Source organism: Rana temporaria, chromosome 11 (genome assembly GCF_905171775.1).
Source record: "Rana temporaria chromosome 11, aRanTem1.1, whole genome shotgun sequence".
Classification (NCBI taxonomy): Eukaryota; Metazoa; Chordata; class Amphibia; order Anura; family Ranidae; genus Rana; species Rana temporaria.
The window spans coordinates 25,980,526-25,993,067 of NC_053499.1; the positions used below are offsets into that span (position 1 = coordinate 25,980,526).

General features: G+C 44.4%; 1 protein-coding gene across 1 annotated transcript in view; it reads right to left on the reverse strand.

Annotated features, from left to right (window-relative positions):
• Nucleotides 1-12,542, reverse strand: part of SLC39A13 (solute carrier family 39 member 13) — a 51,238-nt gene that overhangs the window by 14,384 nt on the left and 24,312 nt on the right. The window contains exons 4-6 of the mRNA XM_040328239.1: nucleotides 8,296-8,426; nucleotides 5,195-5,287; nucleotides 2,286-2,375 (exon numbers count right to left, since the gene is read on the reverse strand). Coding sequence (XP_040184173.1) covers nucleotides 2,286-2,375; nucleotides 5,195-5,287; nucleotides 8,296-8,426 — 314 coding nt within the window. The remainder of the gene's footprint in view (nucleotides 1-2,285; nucleotides 2,376-5,194; nucleotides 5,288-8,295; nucleotides 8,427-12,542) is intronic.

Here is a 12,542-nt window from a genome sequence, read left to right on the forward strand (position 1 = left end):
GATCTTATCAATGGTTAGAAACTTCAACTTATATATAAGGATATTTAGCAAAAAGGTATGTAAAGCTAGTCAGTCATGCGGAAACAATTCTGCTGCCAAAACATTTTTTGTATACAGAGGCATGCTTGTGTAGCAAGCCAATTTCAGTAAAAGAATTATGGGCAACTCTTTTTTTGGCCATATTTCTCTTGTGGTTCACAGGAGTGCACTTACTTTTCCTCACCTGTAACTCCGAATCAGTCAACAGTGGGCTAAGGTCAGCTGACATCACAGAGCTGCTCCAGATTCTTAAAGGATCCTGACCAAACTGGTGGGCAGGGCTGGGACAAGGGGCGAGCAATAGGGGGGCGCCTGCCCTGGGTGCAATGGTTTACTGTCGGGTTGTGGGTACCTTCCTTCCCTTACAAGGCTGACAGAAGTAGTAACAGTGATTCTGATGGTGGTCTCATGGTGGTGCCATTTAAAGTGGTTTTAAAGGCTCAAGGTTTTTTACCATCATGTGCAGCTGCCCTCCCTAATACCCACCTGCTCCTTCTCGATCCAGCAATGTGCTCAAGAGCCAAGCTTCTCCCGGGTTTCTCATGTCTCATTGTCGGAGACAGCAGTGGAAGCCATACTGTCAACCACATCAAGTGAGGAGAGAGCGGGGGCCAGGGGTGAGTCGTGGCTCTTTGTGTATTAAAGGGGTTGTAAACCCTTGTGATTTTTTACCTTAATGCATTCTCTGCATTAAGGTGAAAAACCTGTCATGCTGCAGCCCCCCAGTGCCCGTTTTAATCACCTAAACCCGGTCTTTTTATCCCTGGGGACAAGCACACCAGATCTAGCTGGTGTCCCGATTGGATAGATTGATAGCAGCGCAGGCATTGGCTCCTGCTACCGTCGATAAAATCCAATGACAAGGGCGTGGGGGGCGGAGCCGAGTCCTGTTTTCTGTGTCAACAGACGTAGAAGCAGGACTCAGGAGCGAGCCCGCACAGGTGTCCCGAAGGAGAATGTTTGTCCGACAGGGTACTCAAGAAGAGGAGAAGCTACTAGCGCCGCTGAGGGAACCTAGAAGCAAAATCAACTGCACAGTGGAGGCAAGTGTGATATGTTTGTTATTTAAAAAAAAGAAAAGAAAAAGAGAACGGAGGGTTTAGTGACGCTAAGTGTTTTAAAAGAAATGTAGCCGGCAACTCCAGTAATCCAAATAGAAAGTCTTTATTGCTAATTACAGGTAGGGTACAGGGACAATAAAACAGCCAACGTGTTTGGCATGAGGGCCTTAAGAAAGCAAAGCATACCAGTAGGACTCGGGAGTGAGCATGCACCGGTGCACCCAGAGCAAGACTCTTGTACTGGGGCACTGGCTGAAGAGGAGGGCCGGAGCTGCTCTGTACAAAATCACTGCACACAGCAGGCAAGTATGACATGTTTGTTATTTTTATTTGTACAAGTGACTACCTGGCAGGGAAATCCCCCCCCCCCCATCCTGGCGGCGCTGGCTTCGCAAGATGGCGTGCCCACAGAGGAGGCTCTGCGTGCCAGCTGTGGCACGCGTGCCATAGGATTGCCAACACTGACCTAGGCTAAAGACCATACAAGAAAGCGAAAGTAGGCTGTAGAAGGTATTTACTGGCAGAAAAAATATATATATATATATTTTACTATCCAAAGTTAAAACAACAAGGGCAGAAGATTTAATAGATGGAGAAGTTGAAAAAAATGACTGAAGGTCGGCTTTTGGACACTGCAATAATCCTCTTCTCAGCCTAAAGTGGACGCGAGTATGGAACTAATGGGTGAACGCATCAAGGTAACAAATGCCAACACAATATCAGTTATCTACGACAACTAGAAACTAAAGTCTTTACATTTTCTTTTGTCGGTTTGTTTATACATTGTAAGGCTCCTTTCACACATATGGACCCTTCGCCCATTTATTAAACATCCGTTGACAGATAAAAAAAACGAACATCAATGAATTCCCATGGAAAAACGGATGATCATCTATTTTCATCTGCTTCCGTCAACATCTGTTTTTTTTGAATGGGTGAAAGCTTTATTTTTCATTAGCCAGAAAAACTAAAATCGGACGAAAAAACGTATGTTAACTGATAAATGGTCAGTTTTCCATCTGTTTTTGTATTGGTAGAGGATGTAGAAAAAAACTGATGAACTGAACCAATGAAAAACGTATGACTTGAACTGATGAAATGGACGGTCCATATGTGGGAAAGGACCCTTACTCATATTTAGTTTTATTTAAAAAAACAGAAGAATTGACAGACATCATCACTTACCTTTCTACTGACCAGAAAACTGCCTGCCACCGCCATACCGTGTGTAAAATTATCAATAGTGTTGGCCAGGAGATTGAGATAACCGCAGACCTGTAATCAATATGTTATCAGATACATGAACTATATAGATTATATAAATCACAGCATCCATGCTAAAAGTGTAAAAGAATTTCATGGAAGTGGCAGAGATATTTTCATACATAGTTAACAGTTATTTTGTTACATCCTTTATGCCCATTTCACACCGGGGCAGGGGCAGTGTCGGTGGTAAAGTGCTGCTATTTTTAGCGACGCTTTACCGTCAATTTTGCGCCGCTATTTGGCCACTAGCGGCGGAGAAAGGGTTAAAACCACCGCAAAGCGCTTCTGCAGAGGTTCTTTGCCAGCAGTATAGCCGCAGTGCCCCATTGATTTCAATGGGCAGGAGCGGTGGAGGAGCGGTATACACACCGCTCCAAAGATGCTGCTAGCAGGACTTTTTTTACCGTCCTACTAGCGCACCGCTCCAGTGTGAAAGCCCTCCGGGAAGAACAAAAGTAAAAAAGGGAAGGACAAAAGTAAGGTTCCTTTCACATTAAGCGGACCTGGAAAGACCTGGGAGGTAGGTGGGTGTAAACAGACACCCGACTGTCTATAGCAGGGATCCACTACGGCCCTCCAGCTGTCGCGGAACTACATATCCCATGAGGCATTGTAAAACTGACATTCAGACATGACTAGGCATGATGGGAATTGTAGTTCTTGAACAGCTGGAGGGCCATAGTTTGAAGACCCCTGGTCTATAGAGTCGCATGGAGCTTCCCGTCAGGTCAGTTTGAACAACGGACAGGCGAACCTAATCGAAATGCCCATGTGAAAGGGACCAAAAATAGGGTAGTAGCATCATATGTAAAATCCAATCCTGCAGCTTTTTTGCCATAAGCAGTGCAGCTGCTGCCATTTTGGATCTTTGCAAAAAGAACAAAACCCTACTGGATTGGATATTATATATGCAGTCAAAACTAAATAATTAAAATAGGATCAGCCGCATGAATGACCAACATCAGCCACACAGAGGATTTAAAAGATGAATGGGTTTTTTTGATTCATACTTATCTAGGTGGATGCAGCCTCGGTCCGATGCTGCATCTGTTCCCTGGCGCCTCCAACACTGAGAACCGAGCGATCGAACACCGCTGCGGGATACTGTGTTTCACTTTTTAAATACTGTACATTTCTAATCACTTCCTATCAAAAGTCAGTAAGTGCCAGAGTCTCCTAACATCTCTGTGCCCACAGCCCACTGGCTGTGTAAAGTTACATAAAGTATCTATACCTAAAAACAAAAATGTAATAAATGACAGATTACGAGTGCCTAGATGTGGTGGCTGCACTACAACACTCACCCACTGCACTATATCTACGAAAGAGCAGAACACCTCCCTCGCTCCAGATCAGATAGCCTCAGAAATTCTTTTCTGTCCTATCACAGCGACCAGGTGACCCAGAATCAGGAGTTCTGGGTCCCCAATCTTTAGACCAGGGCCCGGGGCTTTTAGTGAGAACACGGTCTCTGTACTGAAGTACACCATACGGCGCACTCCAAGCACAAAGGAAGATACACAAGTATGTAGCCCCACAGAAAAACAAAACAAAAAAAACAAAAAATGGTCCCATGGGGTTGCATATTTGTGGCAATTTTAATATTCCTATAATACAATAAAATCTGAAGATCCAGGCAACCAGTGTGTCCTGAATATGCAAACTTTAACCAAAAATCCAACATTTTACCTGCCTGATCAACCACTTTGGGTACTTTTTTTTTTTTTTTTATATATACACAATGTGTGATTTTTACACATACATTCATACATGAAAAGGGTAAGCCAGGGGGCAGCAAGTCTATGGAGTAAAGCACTAGATGATGCTGAACGTCCTCCACTCAAGAAATGAGACAGCTCTGTCTGACTCACACCAGCTTCTAATGGCCATTGGGAGAAGCTTGTCGTTTGATTAAAAAAAATTATTAATGTAGTAGTATTTTTTTTTTTTTTTATTATAATATATTGCTAGCCAAACTTTTATACAATTTAAAGGGGGTTTTAAAAGGTTAAATTTTCTCCCTAAATAGCTTCCTTTACCTTAGTGCAGTCCTCCTTCACTTACCTCATCCTTCGTTTTTGTTTTTAAATGTCCTAATTTCTTCTGAGAAATCCTCACTTCCTGGTCTTCTCTCTGTAACTCCACACCGTAATGCGAGGCTTTCTCCCTGGTGTGGAGTGTCGTGCTCGCCCCCTCCCTTGGGGTACAGGAGAGTCAGTACGCTCTCTACGTTGCAGATCGAGAAAAGGAGCTGTGTGTTAGTGGGCGTCCTGACACTCCTGTAGTCCAAGGGAGGGAGCGAGCCTGACACTCCACACCAGGGAGAAAGCCTTGCATTACTGTGTGGAGTTACAGACAGAAGAACAGGAAGTGAGGATTTCTCAGAAGAAATAAGGACATTTAAAAGCAAAATGGAAGGATGAGGTAAGTGAAGGAGGACTGCACTAAGGTAAAGGAAGCTATTTAGGGAAAAAAAAAAAAAAAAAAAAAAATTGTACCTTTACAACCCCTTTAAGTTGAATAAAATGGCATGTTATAATGTGTTGAGCACCATTATGTAATTTCAAGTGTCAGATGTGGGCATATAACCTGGGGTCAATTTACGGATGTCAATTGCATTTGATCATGTGATTATAGAAGTGAAAACCTTCTCAGTTTTTCAGTCCGCTGGCATGATCCACATAAAGGAAATTGGATTGGATGTGTTCTGTAGAATGTTTGTAGTGTATCTAATACAGTAATATGTTTGATTGGAGGGGATTGTCCATTTTCAGAAAAAGATGGAGTTTCATGGAAAAATAAAAAAGGTATATTTAAACTAATATTACCTTAATGCTGCCGCCTCCAGAGCTTTGTTCTTTGGCTACATCCTTCTTGTGCACGTCATGCTTTCCATTCATTAAACTTCCTGAAGCCAGTTTCTGAAACAAGATATTGAAAGGTAAGTCTACTACAAAACAAGACAGCTTTACATGTAGAATTCCTAATCCATCTCATCCCCTCGCTCCTGCTATTGTGGTTAAAATTCCATGTCAAAAAGGGCCGCCAAGGATCAAAACATTGTAATGAAAGAGACCCTGTGGCCAGACAATTCATTTCTATAGAAATCTTCCCATAAGATTATAGGTGAATTTAACACGTGCTAAACATGTACCTGTTAAAGTGGAAGTCCGGCTAAAAAAATAAATGAAATTAAAAGTCAGCAGCTACAAACACTGCAGCTGCTGACTTTTAATAAGAACACTTACCTGTCCTGGGTGCCCGCCATATGGGCAGCTGACGCAATTGCTCGTCTCTCGGCTGTCCCGCCGACATACTCGGTGAGGGAATTAGGAAGTGAAGCATTGCGGCATCACTGCCCGATTCCCTACAGCAGCGCAATGCACGAGTCCGCTGCGCTATGTGAATGGGCAGGTGTCTTCTGGGACACGCACACGGTCCCAGAATACACCACTCCCCATTTCCCAGGAGGCAGTGCGAGGAGAAGACCGACCCACCGCGGACAAGGAAGTGGCAGATTAGGAGATCTGCCTAGTAACAGACACTTCTAGTACCGTATTTATCGGCGTATACCGCGCACTATTTTGCCCTGAAAATCAGGGCAAAATCGTGGGTGCGCGGTATACGCCGATACCTGCTTTCCCGCGCTGAATTTGAATACTGCGCCGGCATATACCGAGCGCAATACACTCGTGTACCTTCGGCGCCTCTCGCGCTGACGTCCTGGACGTCACCACGGGAGTAGCCGAGCCTGCTTGACTATACACGAGTGTACTGCGCTCGGTTTATGTCGGCGCAGTATTCAAACTCGGCGCGGGAAACGAGCGGGGAGGACGCTAGGACGCCACAGAAGGACGCCGGACCCGACGAAGAGGACACCCGAAGCCGCAGACGGACGCCGTACCCGACGAGGCCGCTGCGGAAGACACCAAAACTGTAAGTACAAAAAATCTTTTTTTCCACAGGAATCCGGGTCAAGTTTAGGGGTGCGCGCTATACGCGGGAGCGCGCTATACCCCGGTAAATACGGTAAGTATTTTTTTCTCTATTTTTTTGTAGCCGTTTTGGCTATTTTTTTTTTTTTTTTTTTTTTTTTAATAGGGCGGACCTCCGCTTTAAAGCCTTTCTTGTTCAGATGTCCAAAAGCCCTGAGACTGCTGGGTGCTTTCATGTTGTAGGTCAGCAGACTCAGAGCTGTCACTCAAGTGACACACTATGGTAGTGATGGCGAACCTTGGCACCCCAGATGTTTTGGAACTACATTTCCCATGATACTCCAGTACAATGCAGAGTGCATGAGCATCATGGGAAATGTAGTACCAAAATATCTGGAGTGCCAAGGTTCACCATCACTGCACTATAGTAATCTCTTAGAGAGGAGAGGTAGGAAAGTTATAGTGTTCACAACAAACTATGGTATATATCTGAAAATTCATCAATCCTGATGTACTGATAGCCCATCTCATGTCTTGAGGCCCAAAAATGCCAGGACAGCATAAATATCCCCCAAATTACTATTTTTTGGAAAGTAAACAGTCTAAGGTATTTAGCAAGAGGCATGTCATTTTTTTAAGTTGTAATTTTTGTTACAATTTTTGAAGAGATGAATTTAAAAGATGAAGAAGAAAAATAAAAAAGTTACATACTGTCACAAGTGCAGTACAGCATCATCCTATAATGGGTGTGGCGATGACTGGTGACAGTACAAAAAAACAAAAATGTATGTGTGTAAAATATATATATACACACACACACACACATATTTTTTTTATTACTTCCCCCCCCCCCCCCTTTTTTTTTTATTAACACACTGTGACCAGAGCAATATAATGGTAACATTGTACTACTCTGGGGAGTGACCAATATGTACCTTTTTTACCCCTTCTTCATTTTCCTACAAATTGTGACAAAAATTACAACTTAAAAAAAAAAAAAAAAAAAAAAAAAAAAAAAAAAGGCATGCCTCTTACTAAATACCTTAGACTGTTTACATTCTAAAAAGGAGTGATTTGGGGGATATTTATGCTGTCCTGGCATCTGAAGTTTGTGAATAAATATCTGAATGATTCAGAGGAGAACTGGGTTAAAACGAGACTAAAATCGAGCTCTTTGGTATAAACTTAACTCACCGTGTTTGGAGGAGGAGAAATGCTGCCTATGACCCCAAGAACACCATCCCCCACCACCAAACATGGAGGTGGAAACATTATGCTTTGGGGGTGTTTTTCTGCTAAGGGGACAGCACAACTTCACCGCATCAAAAGGACGATGGCCATGTACCATCAAACCTTGGGCGAGATCCTCCTTGCCTCAGCCAGGTAATTGAAAATGGGTCGTGGATGGGTATTCCAGCATGACAATGACCCAAAACATACCGCCAAAGCAACAAAGGAGTGGCTCAAAAAGAAGCACATTAAGCTCCTGAAGTGGCCTAGCCAGTCCCCAGACCTTAATCCCACAGAAAATATGTGGAGGGAGCTGAAGGTTCGAGTTACCAAGCGTCGGCCTCAAAACCTTAATGACATGGAGAGGATCTGCACAGAGGAGTGGGACAAAATCCCTCCTGAGATGTGAGCAAACCTGGTGGCCAACTACAAGAAACGTTCGACCTCTGTGATTGACAACAAGGGTTTTGCCACCAAGTACATGTTTTGCGAAGGGGTCAAATACTTATTTCAGTCATTAAAATGAAAATCAATTTATAACTTTTTTGAAATGCGTTTTTCTGGATATTTTTGTTGTTATTCTGTCTCTCACTGTTAAAATAACCTGACCATTAAAATTATAGACTGATCATTTCTTTGTCAGTGGGCAAACATACAAAATAAGAAGGGATCAAATACTTTTTTTCCCTCACTGCATCAGTGGGTTGGAGAAATGAATTTACACAGAAACGTCTTTTAAAGATTCTTTAATACAAATCACTTACTGGAGTGGTGCTCTTCTCTTTTTCTTCATTTTTCTCATCAGAAAAGGTTTTCTCTAGTAAAAGGAAGGTGAGGAACCCAACGATAACCCAAAGGCCGAGGAGCCTCTGCTGCTGGAGAGACTGGGAGTTTCCTGCAGAACACAGAACATCAATGCTTTATACATGGGGATGATGTAACATCTGCCAACCCAACAATGAACATTCTGCCAACCCAACACTGAACATTCTGTTTTGGGAGAACTTTCTTTTAAAAATTACAATTACAAGTTACAGTAAAACCTTGGTTTGAGAGTAACTTGGTTTGAGAGCGTTTTGCAAGACAAGCAAAATGTTTGAATAAATTTTGACTTGATATACAAACGATGTCTTGATATAAGAGTAGCGTCATGCCGCAACTGAGTATAAAAGAGAAGAGAGGCGCCTCCAAGTGTAGCAATATGGTTACATTTAATAAAAAGGTACAACGTTTAGAAACTTATTGCTACACTTCGAGGCGCCTCTCTTCTCTTTTATACTCTGTAGCTCCTGCTGGATTTTGCTTCTAATCAGGGCCGGCGCTAGCGCAAGGCAAGTTGGGCACTTGCCTTACGGCGCCAGCGCCATCAGGGAAACAGGGCGGAAAACTGAGCTGGTCACCGCCAGGACAGTCGTAGTGTGTGTCTGTGGTGGGCTGGGCTCAGGGCTGCCACTGCGTGACTGGCTGTGCTCTGGGCTTCGGCCACCAGGCTCCATTCAGTGATTGGACGAACGGAGGTCACATGCAGTGGCAGGGCTGGATTGCTCCAGGAGTCCCGCCTCCGCCTTGCTGTGTGAACCGCCGCCGTCTTCTCTTCCTCCTCTCTGGATTGGATGATTTCCCCTACGTTGTGGCTGCCACTCTGGTACTGGTGCTGCGGCGCCAGCTCTACCCCGGTCCCCGCATGCAATGAAATGACATCTCCAGGGATAAGGATCTGCGGCTGCCTAACCAAGTGAACTGTGGTATGTGAAACGGATGTACATACACAGAGCATCAACGTCTCCCCCACTTAATGTCCTCAATGTTCCTCCTGTCACCCCAATGTCCCCCCACTTATCTCCAATGCCTCTCCTCCCCCCCACTTATCCACAATGCCCCTCCTCTCCTTTCACTTATCCCCAATGTCCCTCCTGTCCCGCCACTTATCCCAAATGCCCCCCGTCCTCCCACGTATCCCAAATGTTTCTCCTCTCCTCTAACGTATCCCAAATATCCCACACTTATCCCAGGTAGCCCCTCTCTCCCCAAAAATCCCCGCCCTTAGCACCATTGCCCCCCTCCCCCCACTTAGCACCAATGTTTTAACTCTCCCCCAAGTTAGAAATGAGCACATTTGCCCCCCCCCCCCCCATTTGGCACCAACGCCCCATTAACTTAGCACCAATATCATTGCCTATACCCCCTCATTCTACAAAGTGCATATACAGGGGATTCGGTTCACTGAAAACCTGTGGAGGGAAATAGTTTATTGACTGCTGCGTGTGCACGTGTGTGTGCCAGGGGGGGGTAAAATGCACCTTCGCCTGAGTTCGCAAAAATCCTTGCACCGGCCCTGCTTCTAATCTCCTTGGGGATGAACATTTTATGGTTATACAACCTATCACATTGCTATAATATTTTCATATGAACTAGAAAGTAAAGGACTTATGAATAAATGGTTGTGGAACAAATCATTTGAGTTTTCATTATTTCTTATAGGGAAATTTGCTTTGATATACAAGTGCTTTGGATTACAAGCATGTTTCTGCTTGCATGAATTATGCTTGCAAGCCGAAACAATAAAAAAAAAAAAAAAAATCTTGGTTCACTCGTACCGAGGCAATTCTATACAAGCCTGCATCATTTGAGCGATTATAAAAATTCAAGAGCCTCAACAAATGTAAATTATAAGAAGTCACCAAGAAAGAAAATCATCCAATTACTAGATGGACTGTATACAAAAACTGAGCTCCTACAGAACAATATTGCAGCTAGAGTCAACCTAAGCCGATAATACCCTCCAGTGCAGTTCATATCGGTCTCAGGAAAGAAGCAGCGCATGCAAGGAAGTTTCATGTTACAGCAAATCCTTTCACTGACCTTTTCTATGAGCCCCCTGGTGGTCTGTATGCAGAATGCCCTACCCTTCAGGTTGAGGTTGTTCTAGACTTGATCTACTCACCCCTAATCATCTGTTCCAACATGAACTCCATCAGAATAACATGAATGTCAATAAAATAATTCCTTCCGCCAACTTGTTTTTTCAGGTACAAGTTCTACGGCTATTATGTATAGTCAGTTTTTTTTCTACCTTGCGAGTCACTGATCTGGAACAAGTGCACCGCCAGTGAAATCTGAAATACAATCTTGCACACCCGCCTCAGGTCAGTGACTCACTGGGTACTGAAGGCAAAATGATAGGAACTATGAAACCTGAATCTTTAAAATATAAGGCAGGCCATACAAGCATTGGTTGAAGGAAAGAAAATTACTTGATTCCCCCATCAACAGTCAGTGTTGATGGGGGAATTCCTCCCGCAGTGCTATTGTGTTTTGCTTGCAGCAAGCCTTCCCCACCGGCAGAATACAATGATCACTGCTGTCAGCTATATATAGCCACCTGCAGTGATCAGGCAAAAGCCCAACAGGCTGGTTGTACTGAAGTTAATCGATGTATCTACTTCAGTACAACCAGTCTGCAAATAGATGGATCGAAATCCTGTTCCTGCTGAACTGGGCAAAATTCAATCTGTCTATGGCTGGCTTTAGTCAGAAATAGCTCCTTGTATTTCAAGGTTCCCTTTAATGTCAACATCATTCACCTGATAAGGAGAGAAGCAAACACTAAGAAAAGGAGATAAGAATGCCAGGTATATCATGTGGCCAGGTCAATGGAATGGCCCAGAATTGACCTCCCAAAAGCCAAACAGAATAAGATCACCACCCCTCTCCCTTGCAAAGAGTCAATAGGAACAGCCCTGAAATAATCAGCTGTTAGCAGAAGTGCTAAAGGAATCTTCCCTGCTGGGTATTGTGTTCAGCAGCTGGTCTGCTGCTGTTGAATACCTGAACAGTGACTGCATCTGATTGGGAAAAACAACTGACTTTGTTGAGTTCAGATGTGCCAACAGGGCAGATTTGCCACAGCTCAAATCTGGGCTGATTCAACAAGAATTAGCGGATATTCAAGACATGCATGGCAAGCTTAAAGTGATTGTAAAGTCTTTTTTTTTTCTATAAAAATAACAAAAATGTTATACTTACCTCCTCTGTTGTAGTGGTTTTGCAAAGGGCAGCCCCCAACCTCCTCTTCTCGGGTCCCTCTTTGGCACTCCTGGCCTCTCCCTCCTGTTCAGTGCCCCACACAGTGAGCAGCTTGCTATGGGAGCACCCGAGCCGAGTCGCAGCTCCCTGTGTCCATTCTGACATGGAGCTGCGGCTCGGTCTCGTCCCCTTTCTCGATTGGCTAACTTACTTTAATTGACAGCAGTGGGAGCCAATTGCGCCACTGCTGTTTCTCAGCCAATCAGGAGAGAGTCCCGGACAGCCAAGACATTCATGGACATCGCTGGAGAGAGAGAGGGGCTCAGGGCCGCTGTTGGAACACAGAAGGTTTTCTATCTTAAAGTGGAGTTCTTACTAAAATAAAAAATATTAAAAGTCAGCAGCTACAAATACTGCAGCTGCTGACTTTTAATAAATCGGATACTCACCTGTCATAGGGTCCAGCGATGCGGGGGAATGAAGCCCGGCACCTCCGCCGGCATCACGACTGTGGGCGCCACAGCCAGGCAAGCCATGCTGCACACCGTGATTGGCCGAGCAATAATCTGGGACCTGTGACGTGTCCCAGAAGATTGCAGAGAGGAAGGGGGAGAGTTGACCTTCCTTCCGGTACCACGGTGCCTAAGGAAAAAGTGGGAGCTGGAAAAAGTGTTTCCGCTCCCCCCCCCCCCAAATGACATGCCAAATGTAGCATGTCAGGGGGTCACCTTCCCTTAAAGCGGAAGTTCCATTTTTGGGTGGAACTCCACTTTAATGCATAGAATGCATGAACTCATGTGGGTTAACTCCCAAACCAGCTCTGTAGGTCCATAAGACACACAGAGCGGGGGGCTTGGCCCCACTCCCAGTTTCCTCCTCGTTGGCTGTGAGTGTCTGAGCCAATGAGGAGGCAGAGAATGAAGGGATCTGCTGTTCTTGTGCACATTAGTAAATTGAGATCAGGCTTAGGCAAGTACAGTAAAAC